Source organism: Entelurus aequoreus, linkage group LG04 (genome assembly GCF_033978785.1).
Source record: "Entelurus aequoreus isolate RoL-2023_Sb linkage group LG04, RoL_Eaeq_v1.1, whole genome shotgun sequence".
NCBI lineage: Eukaryota > Metazoa > Chordata > Actinopteri > Syngnathiformes > Syngnathidae > Entelurus > Entelurus aequoreus.
In genome coordinates, this window is record NC_084734.1 from 63,221,064 (window position 1) to 63,245,511 (window position 24,448).

A 24,448-nucleotide genomic window follows, 5' to 3' on the forward strand; every position below is an offset into this window, starting at 1 on the left:
TTTGCTGTGTAGTTAAATCAGTGAGGCTGTAAACTCACTGCTAACGTTATAACCATAGACATCTTCTAAAGGTACGCAGCATGGAGCGCTACTGCCTACTGGCGCAGACGAGACGGAGTGGTGATCCGCTGCACTCAGTGCAATTCATTTGGCAGGAGCAATGAACTGTCAGCGCATTTAATTCATTTTACCTCACTGAATACCACATATTTTCACGCGCTTTTTTGTCATACGTGTAGCTATGATAATGGACACATGTTTTATTATTCATAGTTTGCTTAACAGTAATAGAATATTCTTATATGCTATAAGTGACCAGACGTCCCAGATCAAAACTGGGAATATAATCCCAGAGAAAGGGGAAATAAACGGTCAGCTATTTTTAAATTGAAGAAACAATATGATTAGGTTATATATACATGCGTATATCCTACACAAACAATGTATGAATACATTAGATATCTATATATCTTATAGACTGTATCTCTGTTGCTGCAGCAGCAGAGAGTTTATTCTGTCTTGACACTTTGTATTAATATTTTGTATTACATTCTTCCCTTAAATGATCATGTTTACAGTGATTGTTTTATATGCATTTTTTATGTATGTCGCTTTGGATAAAAGCGTCTGCCAAATACTTCAACATATATAAACACCTGGAAGTCTTTATATCAACTAAAACCACCAATTTGTTTAACTGGATTCAGAATAAAAGCAAATGCTGTCTTACCCAACAATGTTAGTATTTGAATATTGTTACTTGAAGACTTATTCTTGGTTACAATTATACTGTTAAGAAAGTATTGTCTTATATTTTGCCTAAAATGAGAATGCATCATAATCAGTGGCGGCTGGTGAATTTTGTTTTAGGTGGGGCTGAAAGTTTGTAAACCAAACCCCTGTATGGGGGTCATCCTCCCCCAGAAGATTTATTTGTGATTTTCACATACAAATATTGAAGATCTTTGCTCCTTCTCAACTCTGTGGTAATATTATTTTCATAAAATAAAACCAATAGTATGTTAATGTTAAATCTTACTCGTGAAAAGTAATCCCCGATTCCTATTTTCAACAGTCCGCTCATTTGAGTAGGAAAACGCTGAACAACATCTTTGTTTTCTACCTGTCAACTGTCAGTTTAGGCTGCTCGCCGGCTCCTCGTCACCACTTCAAGACTTACTTAGACTTAGTTCCTCCCATTCCTGTTGGAACATTGGGCGACGAGTCCCCTCCATTTGTTCCGGTCACTGGCGACCCTTCTTGCTCCATACCAGCTGACTCCCATCTCTCTCAGGTCTTCCTTGGCTGTTTGTCTCCACGTCTTCTTTGGCCGTCCTCTCTTCCTCTTTCCCCCTTCTGGCACCCAGTCCATTGCCACACTTGCCGGTCTCTCTTTTGGCAGTCGGAGTACGTGTCCAGCCATTCTCCTTCTCATATCAGAGACTATATCAGACAATGGTGCTACCCCTGCCCTTCTCATCACCTCTTCATTGGTGATGTGGTCTCTCCATGAGATCCTCAAGATGTATCTGAGGCACCGTCGGTGGAAGACATCCAGCTTGTTTGTAATGGTTGATGTCTTCATCCATGTCTCACAGGCATAGGTCACTGTAGGGATGACCACTGACATATAGAGGCGCAGCTTGGTGGACGTACTGATAGATTTTGATGACCAGATATTCCGGAGGCGTTGGAAGACTCCTGCAGCTTTTCCGATTCTGGTCTGTACATCCTTTTCTGCATCTCCAGTGTTTGAGATGTTGCTTCCAAGATACGTGAAGTTCTCAACATACTCTATGCCTTGTTCGCTTACGGTGAGCAGTGGAACGTTTTGGTCTTGTGCAACGGTCATGGCCTTGGTCTTCTCTTGGCTTATACGTAGGCCGACTTTTTCCCCTTGCTCATGCAGATTGTTAGTCAATTTTTGGAGTGCAGCGTAGGAATGGCTAAGCAGAGCCAAGTCGTCCGCAAAGTCCAGATCTGCCAGTCTGCCCCCTCCCCACTTAATGCCGAGGTTTGCTCCGACGACAGACTTCCTCATGACATAGTCTATGACAATGATGAACAGTAAGGGAGACAAGATGCAACCTTGTCTTACCCCGGTCACAATGTCAAAGTCGTCGGTTGTCCTGTTGGTGGTTTTCACTCGACAGGTGGAGTTATGGTACAGGGCTCTGAAGATGTTGACGTACTTTGATGGTATACTGTATAGCTGGAGGATCTGCCACAGTGATTCCCGGTGGATACTGTCGAAGGCTTTCTTGAAATCGATGTAATTGATGATGAGGGGTGTCTGGAGTTCTTGGCACTGTTCTATGATGTTGCGAAGAGTGAAAATCTGTTCCGCGCAGGACCTTCCCTTTCGGAAGCCGGCTTGCTCTTCCCTTAAGATGTTATCTACCTCGTCTTTTAGGCGTTGGAGCAGCACACTACAGAAAACCTTGCCTGGGATCGACAGCAGTGCACCACTTCAAGATGGCGGCCAAATTGCTCGCGTCACAGCAGCCAATGCTGCGTCTACTTATAAGATGTCTATGGTTATAACGTCATTGCAAACACGGCAATCTGATGCGTCCACTGCAGTTCGCTACCTTATTCATACTTTTTGTCAAGTGATTTTTTTTAAGCAGGGTTGCATGAGGTACCTACACTTAATGTTACGTTAGTCAATGTATCACACACAGTAACGTAACGTTAGACGGCGGTCAGCAGCACCGCATATTTTAGCCACTTATAAAATGACAAACATAGTCAAATAAAGGTCAGTTAAAATGTATACTATATTAACAATATGTGTACATATTGCATAGGGGCCTGACATCTAAAAAGTACAACTCTGTTCATTGTTATGTTCATGTATTTATGTTTTTCATGTGTACGCACACATCAACACACGTACAGTATAAGATGAGATCAATGACATAAGGTAAGAACAGAATAGAAACTGCTGTGGAACTAGTTACAATGCAATATGCCATGGAAATACAATGTTAACACTTTTGTACAAATAAGTACAGTTGCACTTGTTTTTTCAAATGTGTTTATTCTGTAAAGGAATTAGTTAAATGTTTAAAATGGTTTAAACTATTAAAATTACTGGTTAATAGTGCTATTATGAATTGCAATGTCAGCACTTTTTTTCCCTGCAATTTCAAATGCACTTGTTTTAATAAATAAATACAGCGTTTTAAAAGCATACACAATCTGTGTAAAAATATTAATCTGTGGTTAAAAGGACTTGAAAGGACTCGAAACTCAAAATGCAGGACTTGGGACTTGACTTGAGACTTTCCAGTCTTGACTTTGGACTTGACTCGGGACTTGCCTGTCTTGACTCGGGACTTGACTCGAGACTTGAGGGCAAAGATTTGAGACTTACTTGTGACTTGCAAAGCAATGACTTGGTCCCACCTCTGCTAAATAGACCTTACCAGGAAGGCTGAAGGGTGTAATCCCACAATAGTTGGAAAACATCCTCCTGTTCCCCTTCTTAAAGAGAGGAACCAACGCCCCTAAATATCGCAATAAGAAACTGGTAATGGAAACACCCATATTTCAAACACCCAAATATCGCTAAAACGTTTTTGCGCTCTCATGAGGTAGTGTTAGAGACATTTTGATATTTAGAGGTCACTTAAGACCGAACCGGCGGGGCGCCAATGCAGGACAACTCGGGCAGACGGGTCATCTTGGCCTCACTTCAGATTGGTTGGTCAGGAGGAAGACGTCTCACGGGTCCCTTCCCAGGAATAGAGGCTGACCCGCAGGCTCGGTGAGACCCACATGTCCGAAAGATGTCAAGGGGGCCGAAAGGACGTTGCCTTTGAGCGATCACCCGCTGCCTTTGTCTACTACTGACATCACGTCAACAGTGGTGACTGCAATATCTTCCTCAAAGTGGAGTCTCGCAGGATGAGATTTTCGAAAAATTACGGCTCATGACGCAAAACACCCTTTAATGGAAACACCTACAAGTACGTTGTCAAAATGTTAGAAATATCGCTTTTATTTTGCGAAAAATTGCACTGGAAATGCAGCCACAGTCTAGCCCAGGGGTGGGCAATTAATTTTTACCGGGGGCCGCATGAGCAACCCGAGCACTGCTGGAGGACCACACCGACAATATTTCAATTAAATTTTGCTCAAATTATTTTTGATATACCGTAAGATAAATAATAATAATAATAATATTTTTATTTAACCTAACTTATCTTTATACAAAAGCAGATGGCTTTTGATGGTTTTATTTTTAACACTTTCTTACAAAACACTTCCTGATGTATAATACAATGCAAAAATTTCAATTTCTGTCACTTTATCCTGCATCCTCTTTGTTGTGAACGTAGCACGCCTGTAAGGTGATTGGCGAAGAAGGAGGAAGCGTTGCTGTTGCGGAAATGAGAAGTGAGGATAGACGTGCGTGTGGAAAGAACGAGATAAGTTGAGCTGTGTTAGTATAGGTTGCTCAATAACAGTTTAAAAAGAATGTCAGACTCTGTGTGCACTTGGTGTCAGAAGTGGGATGAAATGCCTCCCAGTTCGCCTTGCCATCAAACCTGGGAGTCTTCATTGAGGGCGGAATTCCCCCATGCCAAGCAGCGTGCGCTGCACCTGTAGACGCTGCCTCTCTCCTTCCTCCCTTTCTCTCCCTCTTTGCGACGAGCTTCTCATGTCCGGGATACACACAGACATCTGCAGTGCTGCCGGCACCATAAGTCCCCACTCAATGTCCTTTCCCTCCCGTTCCATCTTGACAAAGTCGCCAGGAAACATCGTGGCACGTACCTCCCGATGACGTAGCAGGCTGAGCACACAAGCAGCGCAGTATACGCACACAAGCAGCGCAGAATGCGCACACAATTAAGCAGCGGCAGTATGCACAAAGTTTTACTTATGATACCAAATGTAGCGTCCAGAAAAAGTGCACACCAAGTCTGACACTCTTTTTAAACTTTTATTGAGCAACCTATACTAACACAGCTCAACTTATCTCGTCCCTTCCACACGCACGTCCATCCTCACTCCTCATTTACGCAACTCAAAAACACAACATCAACTTCAGCAGGTCGTTACACTATATTCTTTAAACACAGCAACCTGTGCAGTCCATGTCTTGTCGAAAACACGCCATTCGTCATCAACTTTTCTTTTTTTAGCGTCTCGGGGATAACCGGGCATCACTTGTCGCTGTGCACCTTCACTCACATGGACATACGCCCATAAATAACACTTTTCAAAATAAAAGCAGCACAGTTGTATTGCACGCACGACATAGATGTTTTTTAAAATTTATTTTGTCATTTGTGATTGCCGCTGCACGCACAAGCATACGTCCACACGGAAGTAATACAAATAACGCTTTTCAAAACAAAAGCAGCACCGTTGTATTGCACACTCGAAATAGATACTTTTTAAAATGTATTTTGTAATTTATGATTGGCCTCACGCGGGCCGGACAGGGACGTACAAAGGGCCGGATGCGGCCCGCGGGCCGCAGAATGCCCAGATCTGGTCTAGCCCTTCAACCATGCTTATGTATGATGTGGGGACGCTTTCAGCCCACTGAAGCAGCGCCACAGCACTATCTCCCTCTGACATCACCTCATTCTGCTGTATTTAGCTACCTTGTGCTGTAAAAAAGAGGAGAAAAGATTAACAAACAAATGTTTTAACAAACAATTGGAAAATTTGCTTGGTGACAAATGCTGAATTGCGTAAAATGCAGGATATACTGTACTTATAATCTTTATCCATTTTTTGCAAATATTTCCGATGTTTACTATCAGGGATGTGAATCTTACAACAACTCATGATTCAATTTGATTTTGATACTATGTTTGTTGGTTTAGTGCAGAATCGATTCTCAATTCAAACCGATTCTCACAATGTGTTATCAAAACAGGTTACCGGTTATAAAATCTCCTTTTGGCTGGTGATGTACGACGTACACGCACAGCGAGTAAGCTTAAAGCTGGCCTTAAAAACATGTTCTTAAAAGTAAAGTCTTGAAAATGTAGAATTCACTCAGAATTGCAACAAATACAAATTGTGATTTGAATGTGAATCAAATATTTTTGGGCAACACCCCTATTTACTATGCACCATTGTGAATCCATCTACTAGATAGATAAGATAATTAAAAAAATGTTAGTCCTATTGTAGCACAATTTCCTTCAAAACTGTTTACATGTTTTTGAATTATGCTTTTTGTTCTCCCCGTGACTGCGTGGGTTCCCAACGGGTACTCCGGCTTCCTCCCACCGCCAAAAACATGCACCTGGGGATAGATTTGATTTTGATTTGATTTTTATTAAGGATCCCCATTAGCTGGTTGCCTCAACAACCCACTAGTCTTCCTGGGGTCCACAGTTCAATACAATTACAAGTAAAAGCATATAATTATAACCTACACAATGCAGAAAAAAATAAAAGCATCAATAAAAAACAAGCAAACAATTTACAGTCACAGAATAATAATTGCCATATAAATATAACTACACAATATAAAACCAAACAAATCATCAATGAGCAAACTAATTTAAAAACTCAGATAAAATATTACTCTCTTTTTAAAAACCTGTTTACTTTCAATGCTGGTGAGAATTCGAGGCAGGTTATTCCAGAGCGATAAAGATCTATAAATAAAAGATTTCCGCAAAGCATTCTTCCTGGGACGAGGGAGTACAAAATGCCCCTCACTGGATGCCCTGGTATTGTGATTATGTATAGTGCTACTGTGAACTATTTGGGCCATGAGAAAAGCAGGAGTTTTACTACCGGTTACTGATTTGAACAATATAAGAGTATTAGCCAACAACCTGTTCTGCACTGTTAGCCAGGTAAGAGAAGCATGCATTTGGTTCACATTGGTTCTTAGTGAACAACCAAGAACCAGCCTTGCTGCCCTATTCTGGACAATCTGGAGCTTACTGATCTCACCACTTGCAGCAGACGCCCAGACTGTAGAACAATAGTCAATATGACACAAGACTAAACTCTTAACAATTTGACAAAGAAGAGGTGGATCGGCAAAACCAGCACATTTCCTGGAAATACCAACAGCCCTTCCCATCTTTGTAACTATATCACTGATATGATTTGACCAGGATAGAGTGCAGTCCAGCATCACTCCAAGGAGCTTGGCACTTCTGACCTGTTGAACTGTTGAAATACCTAGCCTCAAATCCAACTTTGGGTCACAAGATAACCCTCGCCTAGTCCCCAATATAATACTTTTTGTTTTTGAGGTGTTAAGGACAAGTCTGTTACATACTGTCCAGTCATGCACAGCTTTTAGTTCCTCACTCAATACTACATTAAGTACACTGCATGATGGTGCAGCATGATATAAGGTTGCATCATCAGCATAAAGAACCAATCTTGCACGCCCGGTAGCCCAAGGTAAATCATTGGTGAATATAGAAAAAAGTAAAGGTCCTAGGCAACTTCCCTGTGGAACACCACAATCCAAACTTCTGCTATTAGACAAGCTGCCATTAAGATACACCTGTTGTGATCTTGAGGACAAATAACTCTGTATCCACATTAAACTTGAAGTATTAAAACCATAACATTTAAGTTTCTCAATTAAAAGAGAGTGGTCAATCACGTCAAATGCAGCACTAAAATCTAACAGCACAGCTCCAACCAACATAGAATTATCTATAGCATTAAGCCAATCGTCCGTCATTTGTATAAGAGCCGTGGACGTAGAGTGGCCCGTTCTATATGCATGTTGAGAATCAGTTGCTAGCCCATTTGATTGAAAGTAAGCTTGAATTTGTGCATACACACATTTCTCCAGTATTTTACATAACCCAGGTAGGATGCTTATTGGTCTAGAATTGCCCTCATTGAAAGCCAATTTGGTATCCTTACGTAGAGGAGTAACCTTAGCCACCTTCCATATCTTTGGACACAGGCCCACTTGTAAACATTTATTAAAAATATGACAAACAGGCACTGATATGATACCAGCAGTCATTTTCAGTAATTTACTATCCAGGTTGTCTACACCAGCTACTTTGTTGTCCGGAAGAGAGTGTAGTAACCTCTCAACCTCACTGACTTCAGGTTGATTGGCAATACTAAATTGGCCCTAGTGTGTGAATTTGAGTGTCAATGTTGTCTGTCTATCTGTGTTGGCCCTGTGATGAGGTGGCGACTTGTCCAGGGTGTACCCCCGCGACCCCAAAAGGGAGAAGCAGTAGAAAATGGATGGATAATTTATATTTGAATGCAGGTACCACTGTCTTCCTTGGGTGCGTAAACAACTGTTGCAAACACAAAATGTATTGTCTCATGTTTATGTTTGTATTACATGGTTTGTATTAGCGATATGTATGAACACATGTGTATTCCAATGTCCACTGACTGTAGAACAGAATAATTGCTTTATGTCATTTGTGTTGCATATACATTGCAGTGTTGAAGCCTTTGGTGGAAGTGCTCAGCGACCCTGACTCCATTAACAGGATGCTGTTGGCTCAACTGGAGCAGCGGGAGCATCAGACTGAGCAGCAGAAGAAAGCATACACCTACGCTGCCTCTTATGAAGACTTTATCAAGCTGATATCAACCTCCACAGATGTCCTTTTCCTCAAACAACTCAGGTATGACATTGAAAACATGCACATGTAGCGTCCCGGAAGAGTTAGTGCTGCAAAGGGTTCTGAGTATTCGTTCTGTTGTGTTTATGTTGTGTTACGGTGCGGATGTTCTCCCGAAATGTGTTTGTCATTCTTGTTTGGTGTGGATTCACAGTGTGGCGTATATTTCTAACAGTGTTAAAGTTGTTTATACGGCTACCCTCAGCGTAACCTGTATCGCTGTTGATAAAGTATGCGTTGTATTCACGTGTGTGTGCGTACAGATGCCGCACATATCTTGTGACTGGTCCGGCACGTTGTTAGAATGGATGAAAAGCGGACGTGACGACAGCTCGTAGAGGACGTTAAAGGCAGTACCTTTAAGGCACGCCCCCAAGACTGTGGGGGTGGACTACGAGATATAATGACTGATGAACACCTTCGTTCGATAATAAAGGTTGCCTCAGCTCAAAGCCTGAACTATCATCAAAGAAAAGATGCCAGGTATCTGGCTTGGGCACATCAGATTAGATCAGTGTGTTGCAAACTGAGCAGTTTAAAGTCCTGAACTGTTGGTTTATTCATTGTTATTTTATTTTCAAATTTATTAGCCTGTGGAAAAAGTTAATGTTGATATTTACCTCAGAAGGCTCCAGATAGAAAAGAGGCATTCAATTTTTATTTAAATTGTATTTGATATGCCATTGATATTTTTAAATTATTATTATTATTATTATTATTATTTAAACTCGATTTTGCATGTCACTATAAGGTTACATAAGCCTTGCTTGTTCAATACTAAATGCAAAACTTGTTTGGGTCCCTATTAAAAGGTTAATTTGTTCAACTTTGGCCCGCAGCTTTGTTCTGTTTTAAATTTTGGCCCACTCTGAATTTGAGTTCGACACCCCTGTTCTATGGCATAGCACGGCTAAACAGGTTGCGTCCGTCTGAGATGTGCCGTGTACACAAGCTTGTTTAGCAAACAGTGTTAACGACACATCTTTTTGCTGCTGTGGGGGTTACCATGGGAGCAGACAGTGCCTCTATGGCAGTACGAGCCACTTTGATGCAGAACCGATGTCCTACTGCTATGTCTCATTAGTGTGGCTATTTACTTGGTTTGGACATGTTGCAGATACATCAATAGTTTATTTGCAATGCTGTGTTTTTTAAATGCGTAACAAATGTGCTTGTTATACTACTTTTACATTATGACATAATACTTTATTTATTGCTACTTTTAGAGACAAACCTTTCCACATGTCTTTTCCTCCCTGTAGGTATCAAATAGTGGTAGAGATTATTCATGCCACCACCATCAGCAACCTGCCTCAGCTCAAGAAACAGAAAGGTACCTTAACATAATTTTATTTTTTTCATTAATTTCACATCCTTTTTCCAGAGTAATCAAACTTTTGGGCTTTCTCTTTGTTGGTTTGTTCTTTTACTGTCTCAGCTTTACAAAATGATTTGCTAACTTAGTTAAACTCTGTTTTATTTATATGACTGACAACATTTAAGTTGTACTTTATTTACAAAGCAGATTTCCACTCAAAAAGTGCAGCCATTCTCTCAATGCTAAGTTACCTGTTGGAGCCCCCTGGTCCAAATAATATAGGATAACAAGAGTCTATTTTACAGTACTTTATCAAAGTTCCAATAAGCAATATGTTGTGAACCTGGCTTTCCCTTCTGAATGCAAAGGAGCAGTGACTCAATGCTTTCACACCAAGAAATTGTGTTATCTGGTTCTCTCCATCTCTCTCTCAGAGCGAAAAGGCAAAGAATCTGCAGCCATGAAGGCAGACCTGCTAAGAGCCCGAGATATGAAACGATATATCAATCAGCTGACTGTTGCTAAGAAACAATGTGAGAAACGGATCCGTCTGCTCGGTGGACCAAATTATGAGAACAATGAAGGTGGAGGAACTGATGACAGTGATGATCCCCAAAGACAGAGGGTACTCTTTTGACATACTCTAATTGTTGGCTGAAAATGACTTATTCTAAAATAACTAGTGGTACCTCGGTTTTCTGTAGTGATCTCTTCTAAAGGTTCTGTCAGAAAGCCAAGCAATTTTTCCCATCAAAAATAATATAAATCCAATCAATTTGTTCCAAACACCCAAAAACATTACCACAAAATACATTTTATACAGAAGAATTATAGTTTTATGTTCACAATGTGAAATACATACAGATGACAAATGAAATGGATAAAAATTACTTTTACTCTTTATTGAAAATTTGTTGCTGAACACAATGAGTGGAGAGGGAAGTTGAGAGCCATGTGGTCGCTGTTTCACTCTATTACGTTACAAATTAATTCAGAGGGCGTTAACTACCTCTACACTCTCTGTAGCACCTAAAGTACCACCCCACCTCGGTGGTGTTTCAAAGGCTCACATCCGTGCGTGCTAATGACATCACCACCGAAGGCCTGGTAACTTTGACCTTTGACCTTAGGAGCGGGTGCAGACAACCTGTGGCTCAGGTGGATGCCAAAACCTGGGTGACTGTGTTGCTTCTTCCGCTGGATGTCCCTTTTCCCACACTTACCCCGCCCCTTTTAAGTTGACTGACATGTGTACCCTTCTGTTGACAATGCCACCCGACTTCTTCCCTTTGTGGCCCAAAAGCTGAATTACACGCGTTTTCAAATTACAGGACCCTCTCCGTCCCCCAACAAATTGGGTGACATCAACCGTTACTGGTGCACCACACTGATAGATGGCTCTAGGATAGGCCCTTAGGCACGAGCTGACTTATTCTGGTGTTGTGGGAAGCACAGATTGTACATTAGAATCCCGACGTCAGCCGTTGGGCTTTGTGCTATGGTTAGACTGGTGACCCCACTCACCAAATTAACACCCCTTGGAACTCCTGTTTCAGCGGCCTCTCTAACTCCCCGCCGCCGTTGAGACTAATCAACCTGACTCGTGACGCCGTTGAGGGACTTGCTGAACAACTTGCCCCGACCTCCCTCAGGGCCGTTCAGATCCGCATAGCCCTCGACCGCATCCTAGCCAAGGAAAAAGGAGTGTGTGCAATGTTTTGTGACCAATGTTGTACCTTCATTCCTAACAACACTACCCCCGATGGCTCAGTTCAGAGGGCCTTAAAGGGCCTCCAGGCCCTGTCTAAGGAACTCTCTCTCTGACCCCTTCAAAGATTGGCTTCTAAGCACATTAGGCAGGTGGACTGACCTAATTAAGTCTGTCTTGGTCTCCATTCGGAGCTTTTTTGGCCATCATAGCCTCATGCGGTTGCTTTATCGCCCCTTAGACTAAGTGTCACTAAAGGGGGTCTAGCAAAGTGGTAACTTTAAGACTTTCGAGAATTGTTGGTTTACTTCCCCGACCATGACGACATTGACGTGGACTCCTTCCATCTATCTCCCATGTAAATAAGCTGTTGTTTTATTGCTAGCTTGCTTAAAGAAAAAAAACAGCACCTACTTTAATGTGGGGCGTGCTTTATAAGTTTTGTACAAGTAATAAAGATCTTAATAGAAGATCTTAAAGGGGGACTTGTTGGAAGCATATCCATATTTAAGTGTTACTTCTTTCTAAACTCCTATAGTCATATAAAGAATAGCTAGTATTCTTCCTTCTTTTGAGTCTCATAGTAAGGTGTTGGCCTTCTAGATTGGAATGTGTCAGAGTAGAGATAACTCGGACTAGTCTAAACAAAGAGAGTGGGGGCGAGGGACAGACGGAAGATCACGGGACTTCCGGGGGGTTTGAGCTAGACCGAGCTGGACCGATCTGGACCGGGCTAGGGAACGCTTGGGTGCTGGGTTGGTCTCAGGTTTGTCCTCTAAGCTTTGAGAATAAACTACAAAATACCAACTATTGCCTGGAGATTGAATATAAACATCAGCGTATTGCCATAAAAAGAATCTAGGAGAGACTAGCAATTTGAATTCCCCATTGGAGGAATGCTGGTCGACGCAACAAGGCCTACTGAAATGATTTTTTTTTTATTTAAACGGGGATAGCAGATCTATTCTATGTGTCATACTTGATCATTTCGCGATATTGCCATATTTTTGCTGAAAGGATTTAGTAGAGAACGACGACGATAAAGATCGCAACTTTTGGTATCTGACAAAAAAAAAGCCTTGCCCCTACCGGAAGTAGCGTGACGTAGTCAGTTGAACATTTCCGCAAAGTTCCCTATTGTTTACAGTGATGGCGGCCAGAAGTGAGAGCGATTCGGACCGAGAAAGCGACAATTTCCACATTAATTTGAGCGAGGATGAAAGATTTGTGGATGAGGAAAGTGCAAGTGAAGGACTAGTGGGGAGTGGAAGCGATTCCGATAGGAATATGCTATGAGAGGCGGGTGGGACCTGATATTCAGCTGGGAATGACTACAACAGTAAATAAACACAAGACATATATACTCTATTAGCCACAACACAACCAGGCTTATATTTAATATGCCACAAATTAATCCCGCATAACAAACACCTAGGTGTTTGTTATGCTAGCTCCTAGCTCCCGTCCATATAACCCGCCAATACAATTCAAACACCTGCACAACACACACAATCACTCAGCCCAAAGGACCGTTCACCTAACCCAAGGTTCATAAAGCTTATATATTTACCCAAAGTTACGTACGTGACACGCACGTACGGGCAAGCGATCAATGTTTGGAAGCGCTGCTGCGTACTCACGGTAGCACGTCTGTGTATCCAAATCAAAGTAATCCTGGTAAGAGTCTGTGTTGTCCCAGTTATCTACAGGCGTCTGTGTATCAAAGTCAAAGTCCTCCTGGTAAGAGTCTCTGTTGTCCGAGTTCTTCGATCTTGACTGCATCTTTTGGGAATGTAAGCATAGAAACACCGGCTGTGTTGTGTTGCTGACTTCCCTCGCAAAATACTCCGCTTCGCACCGACAACTTTCTTCTTTGCTTGCTCAGCTTCTTTCTCCATAATGCAATGAACAAATTGCAACAGATTCACCAACACAGATGTCCAGAATACTGTGGAATTATGAAATGAAAACAGAGCTATTTTGTATTGGCTTCAATGGGCTACCGATACTCCTGTTTCACTGGCTACGTCACGCGCATACATCATCATCCAAAGGCGTTTCCAACCGGAAGTTTAGCGGGAAATTTAAACCCGGCCGTATTGGCATGTGTTGCAATGTTAAGATGTCATCATTGATATATAAACTATCAGACTGCGTGGTCGGTAGTAGTGGGTTTCAGTAGGCCTTTAAAGATTAGCAGGTTAGAGCGGTTTACTTGTTTGCTTGAATTGTATTGTAAATCTCAGCAGCAAGTACAATCATTACACACACTAGCCAGGCTCACTCTCTGTATTGTGACTTTCTTAAAACTCACTAGAAACTTTTACATTACAACCCTTTGTCGTTCTTTCTTGAATTAAATTGTGTTTATCACCTTTTTTTATTAAAGTGCTGGCACTGGTGTTGTATTTAAAAATGCACGAACAATGACTGTGTGCCCACACAACTTAATTGACGTCACACACATCCCCAAGACAGCCCTTTACAACACATGTCACACTGTAGTGATGCCACAATCCCACAGCAGTGTGCTACGACTCCCAACTTTCTTTCGTGGTTTATGTTGCCGCCCTACTCAATAAAAGGTACAGGGACTGAGTCACCACCGACACGATGGATTCTGTTTTTGGGCCCTCAATTCCACAGAATAATACACTGGCAGACGGGCTAGTTTGTTGGGCTCAAACCGGGGTAAATCTTTGGCGAAAATATAAATCAAAATTCAGATCATATGAAAAGTGGGGTGTACAAAAACCAGGGTACCACTGCATATAGAAAATAATGCCTAATATTGATCAATAAGTTTCTTTCACACTGCTGCCGACAGCCTTCTTTATTATGATAATTCTGGCTATGCTTAAGATGCAGTCTGTATCTTTATCTTTTCTCCTTGCTTCCAGATTCTCCTGTTTGATGACATCATGTGCAATCCAGGTTACAGGGAACATTTCAGAGATTACATGGAAAGAGTAGATAAGAGATCACTGATAAGCTTCTGGGAATTGGTAGAAACCCTGAAAACTGCCAACAAGGTCACCCATGTTCTAACTCAATGAAATGTTGACTACAGTATAATGCATGTGGGTTTGTGTTATTTATTCTTGTTTAATAGAATGAGGTGCCCCAGATCGTCGGGGAAATCTACCAGAAGTTTTTTGTGGAGAGCAGAGAAATTCCAGTGGAGAAGATTTTGCTTAAGGAGATCCAACAAAGTTTGGTGGGGAACAGAGGAACTCAAGTCTTTGTGAGACTACAGGAACAGGTCACTATCTCTGTCAGCCCACATAAAAAATGTCGCCTGAATTGTAGTCACTCTCAAGATGTTGTAAAATGTCCCTACTTGTCATTTTCTAGGTGGCTGAGACAATGAGAGAGAGTTACTACCCCTCTTTCTTGGTTTCTGATCTGTATGAGAGGCTGATCAGACGAGACGAGCAGCATAGCCAATCACAGTGTAGCACTGAAGAAAAAGAAGAAGGGGTCAGATACAGTCAAACCTTTATAACATGCGTGCACAATATCTGTTTAAGCATTGTTGTTTAGATAATTCTTACTTTTGTATATATCATAGAAATGTGTAATTGTTTTCTTGCAGTGTCAGGGCTTAGATGCTGTAGAGAAGGTGTGCGATGAGGGCAGTAAAGGAATCAACGAACAGGCAAGCTATGCCGCCACTAAACTCCGCCAGCTCTATGACAAATTTGAGTACAAGAGACAGGCCCTGGGCTCTATTCAGAATGCCCCCAAACCAGATAAAAGGGTAAGGAAACGAAGACATATAATCTCTTATACTGCACTCTCTGAGGTTGTTGCTCAAATTTGACAGAACCGAAAAGTACAAATTCTATAAAAGGATTTTGTATCCGAGTGAATTTGTAACTGCATATTTTTAGAATTTCAATCATGTTTAAAGGGGACCTTTGATGATTTTAATCTACATTTTAAAACACTTCTGTGTTGTCCAGATAATATTTATTGGATATGCTTTGTTAAGAATTCTGGGTATATTTTGCCCCACGGTCACTGATATAACCTGTTTTTTGAGTCTGTCAGCAAGATGTTGGATTTGAAGGTGTTCCCTCTCCAAAGGTATCATTTGAAAATGTACACTGTTTAAATTATATCTTGAAGTTGTCACTGCTTTTTTTCCAGACATGGTCAAAAATAAACTTCATAAACATTATATACAGTAGATTCACCTGGTCACAACTTTAGGTGAACTTACATGCTCGCCAATTGCTTCAGAGCTGCATAAAAAAGCTGCTTTTAAGAGCATTAATGTCACTGCATGTCGCACGTCAGTAGTGTTATGCTCATGCCAAGATTAGATGAAAATAATACTTTATATTACCTTCTTTTGCTTCCAAAAACCTGAAGCAGAGGAGGAGCAGCTCCTTCTCATCTGTCTGAGAGTTTGACTTAATGTCCAAATAATGATGTCCACCTTGCTGTGATGTCATAATGTAGCCAAACTGCAAAACACTCGCAAACAGACGCATCCACAACTGCATGCAAACTCACACCAATGATTTAACGCGTTGGCATCGTGTAACACAAGAATCTAACATTGTAACAATATTTGTAAGTTAGACAAGATGACATTCAGCCTAGGTCCCCTTTAATGATTATTAATTAATAATTGGTCATAAGGTTCCCTGCTGTTGTCTTTGTGTTTATAGATTGTGAGCAAACTAAAGGAAGAAATAGGAACCATGGAAAGAGAACATCGTGAACTCCAGCAACATATTATCAGGACTGACTGGTGGTGTGAAAACCTGGGCCACTGGAGGGCTACCATTACTACAGCTGAAGTAATATTTATTTGATGTCATTTATTTATTGTGTAAATTATAATACATAATCTTCCTTTGTCCTATAAATTCTAATGGTGTCGCATATTACATGTTTGATAGGGAAAAAACATTTGCTAGACACATTCCGAATTTGGCACATGGTGTAAATCGTAAATAAAAACAGAATACAATGATTTGCAAATCCTTTTCAACCTATATTCAATTGAATAGACTGCAAAGACAAGATACTTAACGTTCGAACTGGAAAACGTTGTTATTTTTTGCAAATATCAGCTCATTTGGTATTTGCTGCCTGCATCATGTTTTAAAAAAGCTGGCACAAGAGCTATTGCAAGGAATTTAGGGATTTCACCATCTACGGTCCGTAATATCATTAAAAGGTTCAGAGAATCTGGAGAAATCACTGCAAGGCCGAAAACCAACATTGAATGCCTGTGACCTTCGATCCCTCAGGCGGTACTGCATCATAAACCGACATCCGTGTGTAAAGGATATCACCACATGGGCTCAGGAACACTTCAGAAAACCGCTGTCAGTAACTACAGTTTGTCACTACATTTGTAAGTGCAAGTTAAAACTCTACTATGCGAAGCGAAAGCCATTTATCAACAACACCCACAAACGCAGCCGGCTTCGCTGGGCCCGAGCTCATCTAAGATGGACTGATGCAAAGTGGAAAAGTGTTCTGTGGTCTGACAAGTCCACATTTCAAATTGTTTTTGGAAACAGTGGACGTCGTGTCCTCCAGAACAAAGAGGAAAAGAACCATCCGGATTGTTATAGGCGCAAAGTTCAAAGCCAGCATCTGGGATGGTATGGGGGTGAATTAGTGCCCAAGGCATGGATAACTTACACAGCTGTGAAGGCACCATTAATGCTGAAAGGTACATACAGGTTTTGGAGCAACATATGTTGCCATCCTAGCAACGTTATCATGGACGCCCCTGCTTATTAGCAAGACATTGCCAAGCCACGTGTTACAACAGCGTGGCTTCATAGTAAAAGAGTGCGGGTACTAAACTGGCCTGCCTGTAGTCCAGACCTGTCTCCCATTGAAAATGTGTGGCGCTATATGAAGCCGAAAATACCACAACAGACTGTTGAACAACTTAAGCTGTACATAAAGCAAGAATGGGAAAGAATTCCACCTGAAAAGCTTCAAAAATTGGTCTCCTCAGTTCCCAAAAGTTTACTGAGTGTTGTTAAAAGGAAATGCCACGTAACACAGTGGTAAAATTGTCCCTGTGCCAACTTTTTTGCAATGTGTTGCTGCCATTAAATTCTAACTTAATGATTATTTCCCAAAAAAAATGTTGTTTCTCAGTTTGAACATTAAATAGCTTTTCTTTGCAGTCTATTCAATTGAATATAAGTTGAAAAGGTTTTGCAAATCATTGTTTTCGGTTTTTATTTACGAATTACACAACGTGCCAACTTCACTGGTTTTGGGTTTTGTAACTATTTATTTTAATGTAATTAATATTCTATTTATGAATGCAGTTCTTATTTTCACAGTATTTATATTTATCCTATCCATCCACTTATTAGGGTTACTAATAAGTTGTAGCCTGATACCGGGCATGAGAAATGACAAATTTTCATACCAAAAGCTTAAAATGATCATCCATACCTGATTGGATGTTGCTCAGGAACATCTGCAACAGTAAAATATTACCACAAAATGTGTATAGTGATGCAGTTTTACCTTATAAACATACAGCACTGTTAAAAAAAGTGGCACCTGGCAGTACTGTGTCCCCAAATAGCTTTAAAGAGTCACGTGAGACAATGTGCAACATGTATCCTGTTTGTGTTTGCTTATATCCATGTACTGAAGGGCTCAAAATGTTCCTACATTACGGTATTTCTTTAAATTATGGGATTGTTGGATATGTGGCCAATAGTTTATTTGTAGCAAAAATTGTTTACATGGTAATTGTTTCCAACTTAAAGTGTGTATATTTGTTTCAGGCTGCAGAGGAAGGTGGGGAGACCGTAGCGTGTTACATTGTGTGCGTGAGCCTGCTGGAGGGTGAGGAGATGGGTAACAGTCACTGGAGTGTGCAAAGGAAACTTACTGAATTCCAAATGTTACACCGCAAACTGACCGAGGTACGCAACATCACACCTGTTAATTACAGTTACTGGTTGAAAATATATTGCAAAGCGCTTCATACTTTTGGCTGTAACCTGATATAAAACATCTTGCTGACTCATTTAAATGTTTCTCTCTCAGTGTTTTCCATCTCTCAAGAAACTCCAGTTACCATCACTCAGCAAACTTCCCTTCAAATCCATTGACCAAAAGTTCTTAGACAAGAGCAAAACTCAGCTCAATATCTTTCTACAGGTAAACGAGAACACTAACTAAAATACTGCTTATGAGATACTAAAAGCAAGAATGTGGCATGACCTGTGTTTGTTTTTTGTACGTAATTGTGTTTTCTTATGTTGCAAGTGCAGTTTCAGTGTAATCATAAAGCAACACGTTTTAAAGATGTGTCTTTAAAGGGGACCTATATTGCTTTTCATGTTTTTGACCTATGAATGGTGTTACCAGGGTGGATACTTGTGTTGAATGACGCCCAAGTGTCAAAGTCCATGCATGTAGAAAAGGGCTGTCCAAGCAGTCTGGATCGCTCTGCACGCTTTTTTTTGCAGTCTTTTAAAAAAAAAAAAAAAAAAGTGGTCGTATTGACGTCGATGACTGCCGAACTTATGGGCTTGCCCATGTAATAGCTCTGAGCCTGATTGGCTATTATGTTTTTTTTGTTTCTTTTAGGTCTACAATATGCCACATGCCTATAACAAAACACACCACAGTCCACAAATGGCACCTAGGCCAGATTATTGAACACCTCTTTTTTTACGTATTTATTGGGAAGACAAAGTCACAGAGAAGGAAGACTCTCCAAGATCTGTTTTTGCACCACTATTTTTAGTCAGGACTCTTGTAAGTTAAAGGCGAGGCTGCACACTCGTGAAGGTGCTTTGCACGTTTCAACACCTCGCCTTTTACAACGGCGGTAATGCACATTTTTCAGACTTGTGGAGGTGCTCAGCTGCATATATTATTTATGTCAAGATCGTTTGTGATTGTGCTTGAATTTTATTACAGAGTACATGGGTGACCGAAGAAAGACATCCCCTCTTTTGCTTTTAATACAGACCTTGGTAAATTTTGATACACTTCAGTACCAAACCGAAGGCTCCGTACCTAAAAATCTAAATACAAATATATTTACCGCTACACCCTTTGTATCTACTAAGAGAGTCTGAATAGCCGCTAAATTCTACGACACCGTTTGCGACACTGATTAGGTCTGCACAATTAATAACATTTTAGTCGTGATCACAACTTTGGCCGCTACGATTAAATGAGGGTGATCGGCAGTGATATTACCGTAATTTCCGGACTATAAGCCGCACCTGACTATAAGCCGCACCAGCTAAATTTAGGGGAAAATACATATTGCTCCATATATAAGCCGCACCCGACTAAGCCGCAGGGTTTTGATGTGTAATTACCGTAGTATATAGGGGTTCCTGCTACCACGGAGGGGATTGTCGGGACAGAGATGACTGTTTGGGAACGCAAAGCGTCCCATTTATTAACAATAAATCTTTCAATCATTCAATCAAACTTTCACATCTTTGACATGGCGAACAGCATTCGTGCAGAGTACAAATAATACAACGGTGCAAAGTAATACAAAGTGCTCGCCTGTACGTTATCAAAATAAGCAGCCTACCGGTATATGAAAAGTCAGTCTTTAATCATTGTGTCATCGTCTTCCTCCTGCGTACTAAAACCACCGAAATCCTCTTCGTCGGTGTCGGAGAAGAACAGGCCGTAAATAAGCCGCACCCTTGTATAAGCCGCAGGGACCAGAACGAGGGGAAAAAGTAGCGGCTTATAGTCCGGAAATTACGGTAACATTTAAAAAGTAGGCTCCGCTGTATATCAATTCAATCACTTTCACAACCAACAGTCAGCCAACCACCATGGGGCGACTGACAGTGGACTTGTGAGAGCGAGCAAGAGTGAGTGAGAGGGTGACTTGACAGTTGATCGCCTGTAGCTCCCGAAAATATTAGGAAAAATAAATCCATTATTACATTGGTGCCCTTCTTTCCTGTAGAGTGACCTACATTTTAACCCCAGAAAATGCCCGCATGCCTCGCTGTTCTCCAGGCACCCTCCCGCTCGTTCCCGCAAACCCGGACATGCTCCCACGCGTACAAACCAACAAATGCCACAACATATTGCACGTCAAAGCTGCGTTGGTGTGCACGTTTAAACAAATTATTGAGTTGTGGCAACAGATTAAGCATTAAAAACACTTTCCTGCTTTCCTCAACTGCCATCGTTTGCCCGCGACGTGAATCTAATAATCCAATTAGAGTTATGGTTGCTAACAGAGCGGGCTGCACGCAACCGGTGCAAAGCCCCGACGAACAGCTACAAAAGCGAGGGTGCCCAAAGTACAGACTACCGTAGCATCAACCATGCACCGAGAGGCCCCTCTTGCTACATCTTCTAGTTAGCGCCCAATCTACTTGTGGCAGTTCAGATTTATATGTGGCGGGCTGCTACACACAAATGACTGTATGGGAAATACCAAACAATCAAGAAGTACCTTGTATTCATGTGAAGACAGTTTTACATTGTATTACAGTGTATATAAATGAAGTAGCATGCAATGTATGTATGTGTCTGTCTTTGCAGCGACTGCTGACAGATGAGCGACTGTGTCAGTCAGAGGCGCTCTACGCATTCCTCAGCCCGTCCCCAGAGCACCTAAAGGTCAACAACTTTTTGTCTGGATTCATTTGGGGTCAAAATGACAGCCACAAATCAGTATATTTATGTTGCCTTGTCCTGATCTTTGAAGGTGATGTCCATTCAGAAAAAGTCATCTTTTTCTCTGGCCTCCTTCCTGGAGAAACTTCCTGGGGATTTCTTCTCTCACACTGAGGTAACCAGCTGTGCCCCAACTTTCTAGTTCCTTATCGGACACAGTGAACGTTACATGCGCTGTCATTGCTGCTGACAGGAGGAGGCAGATGACGACAGCGACCTGTCAGATTACGGTGATGAGACAGATGGGAGGAGAGATGCCCTGGCTGAACCCTGCTTCATGCTCATTGGAGAGATCTTTGAACTCAGAGGAAGTAAGTTCACCTCTCTTATCTTTGTATTCACACAGTCCATGGAACTCTTATGAATTCATACTTTATGTTTATAAGAATTTAATTAAAATCTGTCCTTTTACTCAGTGTTTAAATGGGTGAGAAAAACTCTTATTGCACTAGTCCAGGTGACATTTGGCCGAACTATCAACAAGTGAGTACAATCACTTTTCCCAAGTGATGTATGAAAAATCAATAACTAGTTAGTAATGAACTGTATTTCTCTTATATTCCAGACAGATCAGGGATACAGTGAACTGGATATTCTCTGAACAGATGTTGGTCTGTTATATCAATATCTTCAAGGACACTTTCTGGCCCAACGGGATTCTGGCGCCACATGTCAAAGTCCAGACTGATGCTGAACGCACCGAAACCAAGGAACGAGCTCAACAAAAACTCCTTGACAATATTCCAGGTAGCAACTAAAACATAAATGGTCAATATGTAAACAATTGTACTTTTTTCTAATTGTATTGTTTAAAGCTTTTTTACTTTTTGTGTGTCAGATGCATTAGCAAATCTAGTGGGCCAGCAGAACGCCCGCTCTGGAGTCATCAAGGTTTTTAATGCCCTGCAGGAAGCTAGTGCCAACAAACATCTTCTCTATGTAAGAACATGTCCTGTCACACACTGGACATCAGGGGTGTCCAAACATTATCCACCTAATGTGTACTGAAAGATTGAAGCAACAATTTGATACATTTTGTGCATTACTTGTTGAAATAACAATATTTCACCCAAATTCAACCAATTTCCTTAAGTTGGGGATAGGCTGATTGGAAAACAGTAAATAGGCCTTAGTGTGTGAAAGCGAGTGTGAATGGTTGTCTATCTATGTTGGCCCTGCGATGAGTTGTCCAGGGTGTACCTTGCCTTCTGCCCGAGTGCAACTGGGATAGGCTCCAACCCCCCACCCTCGCGACCCTGAGAGGGACAACCAGCAGAAAATGGCTGGATAGATGTGCACAGTGTCACAACTTTGTTCAATCTCTGCAACTTCACTGCACATTTTGGCCAGTCAAAGTCATTTAACAATTCAATTCTTAAATTGTCTAACCATTAATCAAATGTATTTCTGCATCACCACTTACGTCCTCACTTTCTTGTTTACATTACCAGAGATGTTCATATGTGAAGATAATCTCTCAACGTCTTTATTTACCAACAAAAATCACCGCTATACATTGCTCTCATTGGTTCCTCAAATTTGTCAATGAAAACATGGCTGAACTGCATGCAATGTGTTGGAACATAGACGATAGTTTACGATGGACAGTCAAGCAATTTTCAAGCAGGCACATTTGCGTAACATACCCTGTCGCAGGTAAAGTTGGGGGCGGCGTGGCTCATTGGGTAGAGCGGCTGTGCCAGTAACTTGACGGTTTCCGCCATCACTGCCGTTGTGTTTTTGGGCAAGACACTTTACCCTTGCTCCCAGTGCCACCCACACTGGTTTAAATGTAGCTTACGTGTGGATAATGGGTATCACTATGTAAAGTACTTTGAGGAAAAAGCGCTATATAATACAATTCAATTCAATTCACTTCACTAAAGTCAGGCCTTCATAATAAAAGCATGTCAGAAAAAAAGACAGTTGCACCATAGTTACATGTGCAAAAATTCCAGGGAATGCAACATGTTACAGAACCCAAAAGTAAGGGGCTTATAGATAGATTATGGGTTGTCCTATGAAGGACACATATATCCCATCTGTCAAGCACAGAGCTTGTTTTACCAATCGACTCACTCAAAGCTGTCTTTAGAGAGTGTGGCCAACTCTGTTTCAGACCTGCAGTCATGTGAGGGACTTTTGACCAATCATTTAAGAGATTGTCTAGACCAGTGGTTCTTAACCTGGGTTCGATCGAACCCTAAGGGTTCGATGAGTCGGCCTCAGGGGTTCGGTGGAGCCTCCGCCGCAGAGGTCAAGACACACCCGACTCATTTTGTAAATAAAAACTTCTCCCTATCGGTGTACCATAGATACCCCCAAACAATGTTCCCTCTAATTTTCCATCTGATTTGCAGGTGTGTAATTTGTTGTGAGTTTATGCACTTTGTTGGTTTTGTTCTTTCAACGGTTCATTTTGTGCACCAGTAAAAAAACATTTAATTTTTCACTAAATAAGGGTTCGATGAATGCACGTATGAAACTGGTGGGGTTCGGTACCTCAAACAAGGTTAAGAACCACTGGTCTATACATACTCTCTGTGGACTCACTGAGGTGGTATTGCCCACTAATTATAAGAGGGAGGTACAACTACCAGCATAAATACCCATTAAATAAAATATGAAGGCTCTTAAAAACAAATACATTACTTAATGTGACCACACTTTAAAGTGTGTTAGACTTACAAAAACACTTAAAATATTGCTGATACATTTAAAAATATTACAAGCTGATGTAATATTGAAAAAAAGGCTTCAAAACAACACAGCCTTTTGAAAAACTTCTACAAAATCTGAAATTTAAGGCTAAAGCAGTCCCAAAAATACATCTTGGAGGAATTGATTACTGTAATATCACCAACAAATATCCCAGTAATGATGCAGTTTTTTTTACGCTATTCAGAGGGCCAGAAAAATAACGATCCGTGTGCTAAAGAAATTGGACAGCCCTACTGTACATACAATCTTTTTGCAGGTTCAAACATAACATTTTAGTCTCTTTGTCTTTTTTTGTAGGTGTTGATGGAAATGTTACTCAAAGAACTGTGTTCTGAACTCCGCATAGAAGTTGACAACATGTGAACAGGTACATGTTACAAAATTTATCCTGGGACTTAATTTTTTATTTATTTC

At 41.1% G+C, this 24,448-nt stretch overlaps 1 protein-coding gene across 1 annotated transcript in view; it reads left to right on the forward strand.

The window, feature by feature from the left end:
* Positions 1-24,448, forward strand: part of LOC133648912 (sorting nexin-25-like) — a 43,459-nt gene that overhangs the window by 17,962 nt on the left and 1,049 nt on the right. Inside the window, exons 6-22 of the mRNA XM_062045447.1 lie at positions 8,426-8,612; positions 9,872-9,942; positions 10,362-10,552; positions 14,536-14,667; positions 14,748-14,897; positions 14,990-15,115; positions 15,231-15,395; positions 16,315-16,446; positions 18,421-18,561; positions 18,686-18,799; positions 21,179-21,256; positions 21,345-21,428; positions 21,507-21,624; positions 21,730-21,796; positions 21,879-22,060; positions 22,152-22,252; positions 24,332-24,401. Coding sequence (XP_061901431.1) covers positions 8,426-8,612; positions 9,872-9,942; positions 10,362-10,552; positions 14,536-14,667; positions 14,748-14,897; positions 14,990-15,115; positions 15,231-15,395; positions 16,315-16,446; positions 18,421-18,561; positions 18,686-18,799; positions 21,179-21,256; positions 21,345-21,428; positions 21,507-21,624; positions 21,730-21,796; positions 21,879-22,060; positions 22,152-22,252; positions 24,332-24,397 — 2,105 coding nt within the window. The 3' untranslated portion in view covers positions 24,398-24,401. The remainder of the gene's footprint in view (positions 1-8,425; positions 8,613-9,871; positions 9,943-10,361; positions 10,553-14,535; positions 14,668-14,747; positions 14,898-14,989; positions 15,116-15,230; positions 15,396-16,314; positions 16,447-18,420; positions 18,562-18,685; positions 18,800-21,178; positions 21,257-21,344; positions 21,429-21,506; positions 21,625-21,729; positions 21,797-21,878; positions 22,061-22,151; positions 22,253-24,331; positions 24,402-24,448) is intronic.